The 16755-nt window shown below is 32.0% G+C and overlaps 4 protein-coding genes across 4 annotated transcripts; 2 read left to right on the top strand and 2 right to left on the bottom strand.

The window, feature by feature from the left end:
- Positions 1-3084: 3084 nt before the first annotated feature.
- Positions 3085-7337, top strand: LOC149572273 (uncharacterized). Its single transcript, XM_089815804.1, has 7 exons — positions 3085-3115; positions 3204-3226; positions 3432-3454; positions 5974-6493; positions 6579-6648; positions 6736-6804; positions 6883-7337. Exons 1-7 carry the CDS (start codon positions 3085-3087, stop codon positions 7335-7337), a joined length of 1191 nt encoding a protein of 396 aa, XP_089671930.1.
- A 1989-nt stretch (positions 7338-9326) lies between these two features.
- On the bottom strand, positions 9327-10301 carry LOC149572272 (sugar transport protein 7-like). The gene is made up of 2 exons (XM_089810990.1): positions 10059-10301; positions 9327-9863 (listed from the first exon to the last, which is right to left on the bottom strand). The coding sequence occupies exons 1-2, from the start codon at positions 10275-10277 to the stop codon at positions 9360-9362; spliced, it is 723 nt and encodes a 240-aa protein (XP_089667116.1). The 5' UTR covers positions 10278-10301; the 3' UTR covers positions 9327-9359.
- Positions 10302-10578: 277 nt separating this feature from the next.
- On the bottom strand, positions 10579-11080 carry LOC149572271 (protein SMALL AUXIN UP-REGULATED RNA 51-like). Its single transcript, XM_089815802.1, has 2 exons — positions 10898-11080; positions 10579-10842 (listed from the first exon to the last, which is right to left on the bottom strand). The coding sequence occupies exons 1-2, from the start codon at positions 11078-11080 to the stop codon at positions 10579-10581; spliced, it is 447 nt and encodes a 148-aa protein (XP_089671928.1).
- A 660-nt stretch (positions 11081-11740) lies between these two features.
- LOC149572270 (uncharacterized) lies at positions 11741-12763 on the top strand. Its single transcript, XM_089815801.1, has 2 exons — positions 11741-12079; positions 12173-12763. The coding sequence occupies exons 1-2, from the start codon at positions 11741-11743 to the stop codon at positions 12761-12763; spliced, it is 930 nt and encodes a 309-aa protein (XP_089671927.1).
- The last annotated feature ends 3992 nt before the right edge of the window (positions 12764-16755 follow it).

Below are 16755 nucleotides of genomic sequence, written 5' to 3'. Positions count from 1 at the left end.
AATGAGTTGAGCAAGGACAACCAGAAACCCTACTCAATAGAGTGATATAATCTCTACCCTCTTCTATAAAATCAACTTTGTCCTGTCCTCTGGTTGGTTTTTTCACGTTGGTATTTTGTTGGTGCATCAATTTATCATTCAAAAATCATCTTGCAATTGAAACAAATTGGGAATAGTAATCATTGGCAATTTTCATATCAACAATAGCATAGTGGTCATGATTTGGAATATTGAATGCTTCCCTGAAAAATTCAGGTATATTATCCAACAATGTTACAACCTAGGAATTTTTAACCTTCTAATCATCTGCATCATAATATTGTGTGTATGGAAAAACCAATTCCACATATTAAAGAGAAATTGGGAATGCAGCTGCTTCAACCAATCCTAACATTGTCAATCTTTGCTCTTGAAGAGACATTCCCTCACCCATTTTCATTCTATTTGAAAATTCCATAATATCAATGAACCCTAAATTTGTGTCTCCTATCTCCTTGTATGTTGAATCAAACTTAGATTTATGAAGATTCCTTGTAAATTTGTACTTTATAGTGAACAATATAATATATGTAACTTGAAAATATTGGGTTTTTAAATTAATAAGCAAACAAACCTAAAAGAAAAAAGAAAAATGGATTTAGATGGAAGAAAATAAAAGTGTGGATGCAAAAAAAATTAAACACACTTTTCATTATTTTTATTGAAGAAATATTTAATAGCATGAATAAATTGAACGAAAGATCAAAGCATGGAAATAAAAGCATTGACAATATAAAATAATTGCATCTATGGTTATTTTTTATATGAGCAATATTTTATGGCACAAAATTTGTTTAATGAAAGATTAAATCATGGAAATAAATTTTTGTAGCCATTAAAAATTGAATATATTACGTCAAATACAATATAGTTCATGCTCCAAAGATATATCGATCTCGACCCAAACAAAACAATGTCATGTTGAAATCCACTATTTTAGTATCCATCTTCTATTAACCCAATCATGGGCTCAACGTATGAGGGAACAAGAATATGCTTGAAGAGTTGTAGTTTTGGGCAAAAATATTTCAACAATTTGTTCGTGGCTTAAAGGAGATTCAAAAAATCTACAACAACACTTGTCAACCAACAATTATTCTCGAACACATCGACAACTAAATCCACTGAATATATTCAGGTAGGCTAATAACCAAAGGTGAAGGTCGAATAAATTTAGAATATAATTCCTCTATAAGATGCTCTCAAGTTCATTCATCTATTATAAAATTATGATATTCAATGATGAACTTATGCCTTTGTGCATTAGCGACATATCCTATTATGGTTGCAGGGATCCATACTTTGTTGAAACCATCCTCATCACAACACACTTCTACTTTCATCCCATAATGAAATTCCATGTTGTACAACTTAACCTTGAAAATATTTTATAAAAGATTAATTTTCTAATTTAAACATTTAAATCAAATCCTAATAGAACAAAAAATATACATTCAATATTTGCAACTATATTCATTGTTCAAAAAATTAGAATGCAAATTTAGATACCAAACCACAATTCGAACCACATCTAAGCTCTTCTAGGATTACACAAAGAAGATGTTCCATTGCTCATACTTCAAATTTAATAAATTGATAGAGCAAAGAATAATATCATATGAAATTTTCTTGTAATCAAACATGTCAAAATATTTCATATATCTAATGGAGTATCTTAATTGCTGACATCCATTTCCCTTAACAAAATATTTTTCTTTCTCCTATTTTTATAAATTGAAATAGATGATTAAATAATATACATTCTTACATAATTTATGATAGATTATGGCTGATTTTTATTACATAATTTTAAATTTAAATACTTTAAATTTACATTCAAAATTTATTCTTTATTTTGCAATTGGAAATTTCTTAATGTTTAATAATTTTGGGTCTAACACTAATTATTTTCTAGGTAGTTTAAATGCATCTAAAAATCAATGTCTCCAATTTCAAACTATGTAATCTCTCAATTCAGCTACCAATCTAAAGTTGCAAATCATACTGTATCAATATTCTCAATAAAATATTATCACTCAGGAATGAATGTTGATTAAGGATTTATTCTGTATAGGCTTGGAGTTTGAAACGGTTTATGTTTAAAAATAATGTCTCATTGGTTTAGATATAGGGTTAGCATTCAAATATCTTTATGATTAGTCCCTCACTCAATTTGGTTTATTGTTAAATTTAAATACTTCAAATTTACATTCATAATTTATTCTTTAATTTTAAATTGGAAATTTCTTTATTTTTAATAATTTTGGGTCTAATTATGGTTATTTTTTACCTTGTTTGAATGCATCTAACAATCAATGTCTCCAATTTCAAACTACATAATCTCTCAATTCAGCTATCAATCTAATATTACATATTTTTAAATTTAAATACTTCAAATTTACATTCATAATTTATTCTTTATCTTGCAACTGAAAATTTCTTAATGTTTAATTATTTTGGGTCTAACACTAATTATTTTCTACCTAGTTTAAATGCATCTAACAATCAATGTCTCAAACTATGTAATCTTTCAATTCATCACAACATACTTCTACTTTCATCCCATAATGAAAATCCATGTTCTACAACATAACCTTGAAAATATTTTATAAAAGATTAATTTTCTAATTTAAACATTTAAATGAAATCATAATAGAAAAAAAAATAAAAATACATTCAATAGTTGCAACTATAATCTCTTTTTGCAAATTAAAACACAAATACAACTACCAAACCACAATTCCAACCATAGTCATAAAGATAAGGGCCCGTTTGGATCGTGGATTTGAGGTGGAATTAGAATTCCGTATTCTAAAAACTTTTCAATCCACCGTTTGGGCGTGCAAAACACGAATTAGAATTTGATAAAAATGGGATTTCATATCCTCATTTATACTCCATTTTGTGGATTTCGTCTTCCATCAAAATACTTGGAATTGGCCATAAACCCGTTTTAATTCCAATTTTTATTAAAATGGGCATACGATATTTGTTGAAAGCGATAATTTTTCGCATCCGCTAGGAGCTATTTCATTTCCCGCTCGAATGTATCCGTTGCCATTGCTTGCTCGACCAGGTATGTGTTTACATTTTGTGCTTTCTAGGTCGCGAGGGTTCTACTTCTCCATTTCTCCTTACGATTCGTCATTTTCTTCAGGTTGCAGAGGTTTATAGCAGAGGCGAGGAGGCAAGTTAGTTTGGTTGCAATCTTCATCAGCGGGTAGGGCTTTCTCAACGGGTTCCATACCATTTCTTTGCAAACTTGAACCTTCTTTTCTGGAAACGGCGAGAAATCTGGGTGAGCTTCCATGAATTTATCCTCCTTCCATAGTTGATTTGAATTTCAAATGTCTTTAATTGAGCATTACTATAATGATAATGTTTTCCAACAGCTAGAACTGGGGCTGGTTGCAAAGTACGTTAGATGGGCTTTCTTATATATGATTTAAATTTCCTAAATCTTGTTGTGGGCGGAACTATAAAACACACAAAAACTTTCAACCCACATGTACAATGAGGGGTATGAGACAACACCATGGAAACGATTCCAATATAAGTGTTTGGCCAGAACAATGTGGTTGGGATTTGTTCTTAAAAAATTCCCCATGTTCATCCCCAAAGAAGAGTGGAGAGGGTATTTGTCTCTGCGTCATTGGTGCTATCTGATATTTACTAGATTTTGAGGGAAAAGAAGAGTGAAGAGGGTATTTGTTTCTAAGGGAAAAGCCTTGTCAAATTGTTTTGTAAGGCAAAAAGTGGTAGTGGAATATGACAAAAACTGTATAAAACTGAATTTGTTTTTGGCCTTTGCTATCAGAACTATTGTAGGTCTGGTGCATTGTGGGGAACTGACATTTTGGGGTCATTTTAGTGAAGGAAATTTTTAAACAAATACATTGGGTCTTTTGAAGAGTAAAGGCCAAACATGAGTATTGCAAGGTTTATTAAGTGCATGACTGTAGGGGATGGTGTTGTGGGGAAGACTTGCATGCTTAAGTTTCTGCATAAAACTGTTTGTGTTTTTTCTTCTCTAGATAGTAAGCCTGTAAGCTTGGGATGTGCGGATGATAAGTTTTTGAATAAATCTGTTTGTGTTTTCATTTGATGTATTGAAACATTTGCAGTGATTCATCACATAGGATGTCAAACATGAAAAAGTTGTTAAACAAACCTTCAAAATAGAGAAACCAATCTAAGTTATTGCAATGAAAAACCTATGTAATGTAAAAAAATTTAAGCTAAAAGTTGCATTTGTATTGTTTCACTTCAAAGTTTTATGCTCCAACCTTTGAAGATGTGTAAGGTAGAGAGATATGTCTTTGAGATATGTCTTTGCATGCCCCTCCTACCATCAATAGAACAGAGATATTTCTTGATCCTCTCCTCCTGAGAGGGTTTTCCAAGGCATCAGCCTCTTTAATGAAGACATAAGGGGATGCTGAGATATCCCTAGGACCCTCACCAAACTCTGTCATATTTTAGAATGTCCTGGAAACCTGCAGCTGTCCCTCAGATCTGACACTTTCAAAAAGCAATTTTAAATATTTTTGGTATTCTTTATGCTAGTTCTTATGCTTTATGCTATTTTTGGAAGCTATGCTTTATGCTAGTTCTTTGCTATCCATGACTGCCATTAAAACTTAATTCACAGAACAGCTAAGGGAGTGAGAATCCGCCATAAAACAAGTAACTTTATAGTCAGGAGTGACTGTTTAATTTCACCTCATTTTTCTTAGGATTAATTTCCTGTTTCTTGTAATCTTTAGACTTTCTTTTAGCTAGGCGATGCTCCATTGTTTCCCATTTTTGATTATACATGGTTAAAGCTCAAATGAGATTAAAAATTAAAATAGATAGACTAATCTTGTGACCACAGCCTCAAACCAATGGAAGATAGAGCTCTTCCATCTAAACAAAAACTACAGTGACGACATGACCTTTTCATTGTCTACAAATTTCAATAATGTCATTTAAAGTTATAATGAAGTGGTGTACTATTCTCACTGCATTTATGCACAAACTCCATTAAAACCCAGTTGCTGAAACCTTGAAAAACTGTTCACAAAGTTTGTTATTTGATGACTGAAGACTCATGCACCAGGATGGCTATTATAAATGATATCATATTATAGTAGTTTTGATATGATGTTTATATTAAAGCAATCACAAAGTCAGGGATTGTTCCTTAATTATAAAAAGAAGAATAACCAAGTCACAGATTAAAAAATAAAAATTACAGCAACAGTAAGAAACATAAATGGTGCACCGATAGAAACTATCAGCACATATCCCCTTTCTTGATATAAAAAATCTATCTTTATAATAAGAAACATTTAAACAATATCAATAAGAAACATAAACAACCCAGTGAAAGAAGAGTATCAGCTATATCCCCTTCTTTAATATAAAAAACCCATTGTAAAAGCTAATTCAAAACAAAGTTAACATAATCCCATCAAACATGACCCTTATCAACTACAACCATACAGTAAAATATGATTTCTCTATAATTGACCTCTAGTTATTAGATTTATGCTTATTGTTTCTTTTTTTTCCCTGTCAACCACAACTGTATAGTAAAACATCCTTTTCAGCATTCCAAGTTGCTCAGATCAGAATGTATCAATGCATGTATGAATCCTTTTTCCTACGAATCAACATTTGCTTTTTCTATAATAGCTCCATCTGGAGCCAATTGCCTAAGCCTATAGTGAGCTACCCTCCATTCCATCTCACAACACAAATTTACAGTATTCTCTGTTCCATCTTTTTCTTTTTTACTGGTTTATTTTTTCTGTTTTCAAATAAGAGCTGGTTTAATTATATTCATCATTGAATTCTAATGTTCACTCTCACAAAGTTGTTGATTGTATGATTTTTTTTATTTTTACAAATTCTATGGATCTAATGAACGTGTCTCTACATTGGTTTTAGGTTGCTGATGGATCTAATGAAAAATAAACACGTTCTAGGACACATTGCTAAGAAGAGAAGAGTTGTTTGTGCTCTTGTTGTTGGTCTTGCAGCCTTTGTTGCATCTATAGCAGCGATCGCACAAGAAGGCAGAAGAGCAAGATGTAAGCGCAAAAGAGACGAGATTCCCTTTTATAAGCGTATTATCTATTCGAATGAAACTGATTGCCATGATCAAATTCGAATGAGTAAACAAGCCTTCTTTCATCTAGTTGATATTCTTAGGGAAAAAGGAACCATCAAAAATACATTGAACTTAACACTAGAAGAACAGTTGGTGATGTTTCTCCATACTCTTGGCCATAATCTGAGGAATCGTAAGATTGCTCATAACTTTGGTCACTCGGGAGAGACAATAAGCCGATATTTCCATAGGGTTTTGATGGCAATCTTGGCACTCCATAGCAACTATTTCTTGCCACCTAGTCCAAACACTCCTCCAAAAATTAGTGGGAAGGACCGTTTTGATCCGTACTTCAAGGTACATATCCTACTGGCACACTTTTGTTTCCTTGACTATAAATTCTATAAGTCTGTCCCTTTGATTATAAGTTTTCTTACTGTAGGATTGTGTGGGAGCAATTGATGGAACTCATATTCCAGTCATAGTCGATGTTGACACTCAAGCTCCATATCGTGATAGAAAAGGAAACTTGTCTCAAAATGTTATGGGTGTGTGTTCATTTGATTATAAGTTTCAATATGTCCTTGTTGGATGGGAAGGATCAGCTGCAGATAGTCGTGTCCTAGCTTCAGCCCTATCAAGATCCGATCAGTTGGTAGTTCCCCTGGGTATGTCATGTATTTTTATATGCCACTACATATGACAATTTTTAAAAAGTTATATTAATCAATTTTTATTTTATGTAGGAAAATATTATTTGGTTGATGCTGGATATCCCAATGTACCTGGATTTCTTGCACCTTATCGCTGCACGCGTTACCATCTAAAAGAGTTCTCGAGGGCAAACCCAATAAATAGCCCACAAGAGTTGTTTAACCACCGCCACTCATCGCTTAGGAATGCAATTGAACGCACATTTGGCATTTTGAAGCAGCGCTTTCCTATCCTAAGACATGCGACATCATATCAAATCATGACCCAAATTAAGATTGTTTTGGCATGTTGCATACTACACAACTTCATTACCATAGAGGATGGTGTTCCTTCTGAAGTTGACATTGAAGAGGAAGATGATCGTGAGGGGATAGATGTACCAATACTTGAGACATATGGGATGACTCAGCGTGATAAAGATGATTGGGGGAAGTTTAGAGATGATATAGCCAAAAGGATGTGGGATGATTATAGAGCTCGATCTTAATATGGCATGTTTGTAGTTAATGCCACATGGAAAGCTCAAATATATTGTACTTAATGCTGTATGGAAAGCTCTAGTTTTTTTGAATGCTACGTAATGTTATTTTCATCTACAATAGTACTCTAAATTCTTCACGAAAAAAGTTATGATTGTTTCTCCCTTTACCATCTTGACTTGATGCAATTGTTTCTTTAATGCAAGTGAACTTCTTCTGTGTTTGATCGTACACATTACTTCCATCTTTTTGTACATATCCCTGCTTGAATACATCTTGGAGGTGATAGAAACAAGATGCTCTTACACAAACTGAATTTGAATCTCTCTTATTATGATATTGCTATTTATTACTTATTGATGATGCTATGAAGTTATATTGATGAAGTTGTGTAGATTATGAGAAAGATAATGCACTGTTTGCTGCTATGTCCTCCATTCATTTGTTTGCTGCTTCTTGCCTTTTCCACTATTTTTCCTACTTATATCCTGAATGTCTGCATTCAAAATCATCTTTATAAGGAGACACAATGAGAAACACATTTCCAATTTTTTAGGCATGGTGCAAGGGAGCTCATTTTAATGATCACATCACATTTGGCATCCCTATGATTGAAGATAAAATTATGGTTGACAAATATTAAAGGCAAGGAATAACATTTTCTAGAACTTAATAGATGGGCCAACACATAAGACTTTAGATATCAAGTAACTGAAATATAATCACTCTGAGTCTGCCTCTGAAGACACATTGTTTCAATCGAAGGTCATGGCAAGTATCAGCTGGTCGAGCATGAGTATGTATTCTCCCTATGTCCTATACTTCAAGTCTGTACTTGATAAAGACTTCTATGTTTGGGGATATGACTGAACCTATGCATGTACAGGTATCATCTAGGTGCAAATACCACTTGGATGATTTGCTACTGTCCAGCTGTTAGCTAAATTTGTTCTAGATCATTGAGTAGTCATTCATAGCTAGCTGTTGTTCTTTCAACTATCAAAGCTAGACAAAGTTGTACTGGCTGATGTAGAAAAACATGAATGTTGATTGTTTGAATACCTGATGGATTTAGTTGTATAAGGTTAGAAGTTCAAATTTAGTCTATTTTAGTTTTGCTAGTGTGTTCTAACATGCAAAGTAAAGCTATGGAAACAATCCTTAACTTATATAATATATAAACTTAAATATAGGAAGATAACAGGAAATTAAAACTCAGATCAGATTATGATCCTCATCTAAAACCTAAAGCTCAGTAAAAGTATACAGAATCAGATTTTAGTAGAACCATTTCTCAATACTTGCAAGGACATCCACCAAATTCTCATCACTTCCTTGCCTATAAAAACATCACCATTGTTGCTTTGATCAAATTAATAAGGGAAGCGGTTTTTCAAATTTAATTTACACAAAATATATTTAACAGCAAGAGTCTCCAATATATTTCTTAATTCAGAGAGAGATAATTTCAATAATATGAATCTTGATCTATGATCAATCTGTCAACGTCAATTTGCCTTTATATGTAGATTGATCCCTTGTTGAACAAATATAAATAACAATATGCCTATTATCGCTGATACTCGTATCTATAGATATACCAATCACTGTTGATCTGAATAATGATGATAGTTTTCAGTTTATTCTCTGTGATATAAGCATTATCTTCCATGATATTAATCTAGTGTGATTAATGACATTAATGGTCTTTTTAACTCTCATTTAGATAAATCACACAAGTAAGGGGAAGGTTACATCTTCAGATAAATCATATGGGACATGCTGACCTGAAAAGGGATTTACATCTTTAGTCTTGCAGATGGGAAGGTAGGCATACATCATTACCAATTGGACTTATTGAGCTCCAAAAAGAGGTTACATCTTTGGACAAAACAAAATAAGGTGGGTAGAGATTATGCCCTAGAGGACTTCCAAGCAAGCTGACAAAAATAACTTAACATCTTTGCACTATTGAATTAAATTGAACAAGGAGACAATTATGTGGGGATTGATCATATTCCATTGAGCATCTAGTGAGCAGTGTGGCGGGAAGAAATCTCCCAAATTAAGTTGTGAATCCACTCTAGGGGATCTTCAATTTTCTCATTAGCTTCTTCAGTTTCAATAGGTGGCACAATTTTCTTCCAAAACCAGTGTTTTCTCCACTGAATAACCATTTCTTCAATGGGCACACCTTTGGTTTCTGGCAAGAAGAGATATACAAAGACAGTCATAATGAAGATCCAACCTGCAAAGAATAGGAAGATCCCAAATCTAAAAATACATAAGAGGGGTAGAGAGGCTTGAGTCATTGCAAACATTAGAAGAAGGTTCACAGACACAGTTATCGCCTGTCCAGCAGACCGTGTCTCTAATGGAAAAATTTCACTTGGCACAGTCCATCCAAGAGGGCCCCAGGACCACCCAAATGCAGCAACAAATATACAAATGATTATTACCAACAGCTCCAACGAGTTATTTGAAAGCTCTTTGTCTGCTTTGTACTTCAAGCCCAATATTATGCCCAATGTTGCCTGTGAACAGATAGAACAATAAAATTACTAGTGAGTGTGCAATACTGCTATTAGTGATACTACTATAGGTTTTAGTCTCCATTCTAATTATAACAAACAAATTCTTGGCTAGAGCTGTTCTTGGTCTACCCAGAAATCTTTTTTCCTAAAAAGGATGCTATCATCAGATTAAAAATTAAAGATTCATCCCCATACCTGGCATATTATCATCAAAAATCCTCCCCAAATTAGCAAGGCTCGGCGGCCCCATCTGTCTATAGTGACCATAGAAAAAAGCCCAGCAAACATGGGCAAAATTCCAGTCAATACAGTAGAATAGAGAGAAGAATTTTCCCCTAGTCCCAAACTCTGGAATAGCATAGGAGCATAGAACAATAATGGCTTGATACCAGCCAAAATGTGAAACGTTGGCATGCAAATTGCCAGTACGAGTTGTGGACGATTTGTTCTTTAGAGGAACCAATATAACTTGAGATTTCACAATAAAACTTAATATTCTAATCATTTTGTCTCAACTTCTTTTTGTCAAGATTACATAAAAAGAAAAGACACACAAGATTTTGATATTTTGCAGGCAACATGTTGGCAGGCCAATAATAGTGCTAATGTTGTTTCATATGTTCTTGCAGATCTTGCTTATAGGTTTCATTTCAAATGCTCTGTCAATGACAAACACTTTTCTATATATAAGCTATGATAGGGACCTTGAAATATATCAACAAAACGATCTCTGAGTTGAAGTTTGAAGTTCAAAATTATCCATTGCACTGCTGTTAGAGACTTTAGCTTCAAATCCACAGTCTGTTTCATGGCGATAAAAGTTGTTCAACTGCTCCAAACTCATATTCTTTGTGGCCTCATCATCCTTCTCCAACATCCACATTAGATGCTCAAAAACAATAGTATCACATGGAAGATTGAGAGCCCCCTTGTTGTTGAAGCCAAACTCCTCCTCTGCCTTCTCAAGAAATTCTAAACACTGGAAAATTCAATTATCTCATGGGAATAATGAACCTCTTCAGCTCATTTCCCACATAGACAGCCAAGTAGCCCTCTGGAACATAAGTAGGAGAACCTTTTCTACTGCTCCATTGAGAGCCCCCATTAATGGATGTGGATGTTTCCTTGTGGGTATTGGCCAACTTGTGCCATTTCTTCACAAGTTGCTGCAACTTCACAATTTGCCAGATTTTGTTTGCCTTGCTTGATCCACTCATTTTACAAGATCTATAGATAGTCAGATTTAAGGTCAGTGGAAACTTAGGATAGATCTCCAAAGTCTAAAATTTCTCTACCCAATACCCACTGAGCTTGATTCTACATATATTCTATGCATATATCCAATGTAATGAAAATTATCCTAAAGAAACAATGGAAAGAAATCAGTAGAAGCGTATACATTTTTCTCACTTTGGCTACATCATCCCATCTGCCAGATGAAGCATATACATTTGCCAGCAGTGAATAGGCTCCTGCATGTTTTGGTTCCAACATGAAAATGCTTTCTGTTGCACGCTTTGCTAAATCCACATTTCCATGGACTTTGCAGGAACCAAGCAACACATTCCAGCTACCAATTTTGTGGGTGTGTAGTGAGTGAGCAGCATCTCTGTATTGATCTTTGTTACTTGTTGAAAAAGGCTCGTATTCACTAGAAAAGGTTAATTTTTTGAAACTTACAATTATTATTACTACTTAGCTTCTTATCATAGTGAAGGTGTTAGCATGAAATAACACCAAGTATGTATGGCAGGCTCATAACACAATAGGATTCCTAGTATTGGGTTTGTTCTTCATTGTATCTGCATCACTGTTGTTTTGCAATTGTATATATGTTTTTTGGTTGATAGATTTTTTATTTAAACAGAGTCTTGAGCATGGACAATGATGTTCAAGTCGTTGATACACCTTCTTCAAAAAAGGTGTTTTGGAAACCATGCATGGAGAGGAAGTTCTTAGACTTGCTGCATGAACAAGTCACCTTGGGTAGAAAAGGTGAGGGAGGATTCAAAAAAGAAGCATGGATAGCCATTGAACGGAAGTTCAATGCAGAGATGAGCATGAATTTGTCTAGGGACAATTTCAAGAATAAGCTGAAAACTTGGAAAACAGGATATAGGATTATGAAAGAGCTAAAAAGTACTGGTGGATTTGCATGGAATGAGTCCACACAATCGATGGATGCCGATGACAATGTGTGGGAAGAGCTGCTTAAGGTAATATGGTCTTTTAAATGTATCGTTTTCTTTTAAAAACTTATTAAGATATCAAGATAGTCATGAGTAATCCAATTTTTTGACAACATGTAGAGGAAAGAATTTAAAAATGCAAAAGTTTTTAAGAGGCAGTCATTTCAATATTACAATGACTTAGCCGTGATTGTGGGAAATGACATGGCTGATGGTGCCACAACGACAACAACACAAGACACAAAAGAAGGGCACCATATGGATGAGTGTATTGGTCTTGATGATGATTATGAGGACATTTGTACACCTAATCAGGTTGCTGCTGATTTGGATAATGAAGATATGAATATTCCTGTGTCGAATCAGTGTAGTGCAGCAAGTGGGAAACATGTTCGTGAAGCATCATCAAGCAAGAGACCAAAGAGGAAGAAGGCGAGTATGGCTAGTTCCATGGATGGGATGTCTCATTCAATCGATAAGCTAAATGAGACCCTACTCAAGCCTCAATTTATTGAATTGGCTGAAGAGCGTAAGCTAAAAGATCTACAAGATGTCTATGCTGCACTAAAAGCCACCAATGAACTTAGTATTAGTAATTTGATTGCAGCATTTGACACCTTTGTGGCTGATCCTGATAAAGCCAAAGGGTTTTTAATAATGAACGAAGAGGAGAGAGCTGAATACGTTAGAATAAAGTTTTTACGGATTTAATACCTTTATTGTTGTTCATATACTATTGAGGTTGGTTTTATAACTGTTAAAAGTTACTAAATTTTGTGGGTTCCCATCCCGTTTGATGGATATGACCAAGGATTTTTAGAATTTTATCATCTGTTTATTGAAAACTTTGGATCTAAATAGTCTTATTCACTTGATATTACATTATTAAGTTTCTAATTTGTTATCTTTATATGTGAATGCAATTACTCGGATGTAGATTAGTCATAAATATATCATGAATTATATGATGACTGGTCTGAAGTTGTTTATCACTATTTATGATTGTTTATAGCACCCACCATTCTTAGCACCGAGACATGTGATTCAAGGCCTTTATTGTATTGTGATCCATGTCCCCACATGTGCATGTGGCATTAAGTTTTCAGCCCATCAGATTTATTTCACAAGTTTGATCTTCAAGTCATGTGGAAGAGTGGTACTCACTTGTTTCAATTTAATCTAATGCATTTTATCTAGAAATCATTTGGAAGAAGGGTGCTGTGTTTAAATTTTTTGTGTATTGAGCTTCCATGAAATATGTCGTAGTTGGAGGCTAGATCAATTTGATCTCAAGCTATTGTGCATCTATGTTCTTTGTTTTCTAAAATTTTAATTTGTTCCTTCAAATTCTGAAATCTATAGGCAAAATATAACCAGTAGTCGGTTCAACACAACCATAGATCAAATTCATCTTAAAATCACGTGGAAGGGTGGTGTTCTACTTGAGTTTCAGTCTATTGGACTTCATGAAGTTTTCTGTAGTTGAATCAAGTAAAGCTAAAACAAGTTAAGGTCATCTTAGCCACTTGATAAACATTTTATCTTACTATTTATTACATAACATTTATGCATTAGTACGTAATAACAACATAAATCCTCCTTGCAACTGATTTCTTGAATGTTTATATGCTTGTTTGGCTTCTACACCAATTAAGACATGGTGCATTGTTTTTTGATACAGGGTTCATGGATTCGAAAGTTGTGCCCATTTATAATTGCCCATGTGGTGCTGGGGCGTGCATATTAAAAGTGTCGCGCACGAGCAAAAATCCTGGGCGCGAATTTTGGTGCTGTCCTGAGAGTAAAAAGGTTATTAATTATGACATGTTATGTATTGTATGTTTCAAACTAATGACATATAATATCTTTAGTATGAACTAATGACATGTAATATCTTTAATATTTTGTATTGCAGGGGAGCGGAGGTTGTGGACATTTCAAGTGGTTTGACTCTACCACTACTCATAATGAAAAAAACCATTGGAAAATGTGTAAGACACGAGAGGTGGCCAGGGCTAACATTGGTTCAATGACAAAAGATGAAATGTATGATGAAATGTGTAAAATGTTTAAGGCACGAGAGGCTGAAATAATCTTTTTACGCTACCTTCTATGTGTAATTATTGGCCTCTTATTCGGCCTTGTATTTTGGGCCCTTTTTCGACAATGAGCTTAATACAGATCGAACTTTATTACATGTTTTGTGTTGTCTTTTAACCTCTTACTCGGCCTTGTATATTGGAATCTTATGCGAGAACGATTAAATAAAGATAGAACTTTATTATATGTTTTATGACTTAAGTTAAAAGAAAATTTGTAAATTTAATTTAGTTCCTAATTTAAATTTTGAAATTATTAGACTTTCTTTTCCAAAATTAACAATCTCAAGATAATTATATGAAAATTTGAAATATGAGAAATTATAAATAAAATGTATTTTGTGTTGTGTCAAAAATATTTGAAAAATACAAATAATATAAAGATGTTCAACAATTCTTATATATTCTAACTCATTTTAAATATTCTTTTGTTTAAATATTGTACAATATTTTTTATATTTGTTTCTTACTACTTAAATTGTTCTAGTTAAATTAAAAGATATTTTTTATTTCACAAATGTTATATTATATTTATTTCTATTTTTTTAACCTTACATTTTATATATTTGTATTATTAGAAGCGTACTTGCGTTTTCTATTTTATATTAAATTTTACAATACAAAATTTAGATAAAATTTGAGATTTGGTTGGTTTCAAGTTCTACAATTTTCTTCAATGCAAATTACATTATTAACACCTGGCAATATGTGTTGTGCAATGACAACTTATAAATTAATGTAGTTTTATTTTGGTAGATTAAGTATTTTCCACAATTTTAATGACAATAAATATAATGACTTTAAAATCATATAATGTGTAAGGTATATTTTAATCATGCTAAAATGGTGTATTAAAAATATATTTCATTCATCTCTAAAAAAAAAACTTGTTCATGTCGGTATTCCAATTCCAATTCTTAAATGTGCAACCAAACGGAAGAAATGCGTATTCTCATATTGAATTCTTGGTGAACCAAACGGGCCCAAATCGAATTCCCAAAATTGAAACTTGAATTTCAAGTTCCAGAATCCCAAATCAAGGATTTCGGATGCTAATTCTGAAATCATATTCTAGCAACCAAACGGACCCTAATTGAACACTAAACCTAAATCTAAACCAATGAGACATTATTGTTAAACCTAAACTAAATGAAACTCTAACCCTATATGGAATGAAACCTTTATCCAAACTCATCCCTGATAGTATATGATATAGTTTATGGTAGATTTTGGCTGATTTTTATTACATTTTTTTTTTTAATACTTCAAATTTACATTCATAATTTATTCTTTATTTTGCAATTGGAAATTTCTTGATGTTTAATTATTTTGGATCTAATACTACTTATTTTCTACTTAGTTTGAATGCATTTAGCAATCAATGTCTCCAATTTCAAACTATGTAATCTCTCAATTCAACTATCAATCTGAAGCCTTGGTAAAACCTATAAAATAACCATAATAAATCAACAACCATAATCCTACTATAAAATAACCATAATAAATCAATAACCATAAACCTATAAAATAACCATAATAAATCAAATAACTATCAAACTAAAGTACAGTAATATTGAGAAGATACTAATTTATGAGTATGATAGCTATATCTCATAACACAAAACTATGATTCTATAGAGAAATGAAAAATAAAAACAATGATTGTTGTCACCTAAACACATAAGCAAATAACTATCAAACTAAAGTATTATATAAAGAATAATAATTAAGTTAAAAGTTGAGCAGAAGGCTTTTAATTTTTCATTGTAATAATATTTTGCAAAGTAAATCAAATATTATTATTAATTATATTAAAATAAAATTATAACAGTTCAATATGTTGTTTTAATTATTTAAATAAATTTAGAATTTTTAACCATTTTAAATGAGTTTATTTATTTATTTCTTTTAAATAATATTTATAAAATTGAGGAAGTTTTTAAATTTTTTTTAAAAACAATATTATTTTTATAATTTATAATTATAAATCTAATAACTTTGATTACATTTTTATGTTAATTTCTAAATCAATATGTTTTCATTTTACACATTAATAATTAAAATAAATAAGAAATTAAATTTTCATAGAAACATTTTTTTACAATCAATTATTTCTGAAATAGTTGAAATTGAAATCATATAATATATGAATCAATATATTTTTATTTATTTTTATGAAAAATGTGTACTTTTTATTGTTAATTTTATTTAATTGGTTTTCTTTATTTCTTTTCTATACTTTACTATTCATAATCTTAGGTCACTTTTTACATTGCAACGTACATTAATAAATATTTAACTACATATGAAATTATAGATTTATAAGCGTACTTCTAAATATTTTTATTTTTCAATTTCTTTTCTTGTGAAGTTTTGTTTCAAAATAAACATTTTTAAATGATAGTTTTGTAGTGCTAATATTTAAAAAAAACAATATTATTCTTTAATAAATGACAAATTATCCTTAGAAAATGACTTGTTTGAAAATAGACTTATATTTTACTTTAATTTTCAATAATGTTTACATAAGTTTTAAAAAATAATTTACTTATTCATATATATATTGTCTCAAATTATTTAATTTAAATATTAATATGAAAAAAT

Source organism: Cupressus sempervirens, chromosome 2 (genome assembly GCF_028749045.1).
Source record: "Cupressus sempervirens isolate cs-2001-9-10 chromosome 2, ASM2874904v1, whole genome shotgun sequence".
Classification (NCBI taxonomy): domain Eukaryota; kingdom Viridiplantae; phylum Streptophyta; class Pinopsida; order Cupressales; family Cupressaceae; genus Cupressus; species Cupressus sempervirens.
The sequence above is the reverse complement of the archived record's forward strand: the minus strand, read 5'-3'. Positions and strand labels throughout refer to the sequence as shown.

Coding starts and splice junctions, on each gene's coding strand:
- LOC149572273 (XM_089815804.1), top strand. CDS start 3,085: ATGTATCCGTTGCCATTGCTTGCTCGACCAG. Junction 3,455..5,973: donor GAACTGGGGCTGGTTGCAAA/GTACGTTAGATG, acceptor CATTGGTTTTAG/GTTGCTGATGGATCTAATGA. Junction 6,494..6,578: donor GTTTTGATCCGTACTTCAAG/GTACATATCCTA, acceptor TTCTTACTGTAG/GATTGTGTGGGAGCAATTGA.
- LOC149572272 (XM_089810990.1), bottom strand. CDS start 10,277: ATGCCAACGTTTCACATTTTGGCTGGTATCAAGCCATTATTGTTCTAT. Junction 9,864..10,058: donor TTTTGATGATAATATGCCAG/GTATGGGGATGA, acceptor ATCTGTTCACAG/GCAACATTGGGCATAATATT.
- LOC149572271 (XM_089815802.1), bottom strand. CDS start 11,080: ATGAGTGGATCAAGCAAGGCAAACAAAATCTGGCAAATTGTGAAGTTG. Junction 10,843..10,897: donor AGGGCTACTTGGCTGTCTAT/GTGGGAAATGAG, acceptor TGAATTTTCCAG/TGTTTAGAATTTCTTGAGAA.
- LOC149572270 (XM_089815801.1), top strand. CDS start 11,741: ATGGACAATGATGTTCAAGTCGTTGATACACCTTCTTCAAAAAAGGTG. Junction 12,080..12,172: donor TGTGGGAAGAGCTGCTTAAG/GTAATATGGTCT, acceptor GACAACATGTAG/AGGAAAGAATTTAAAAATGC.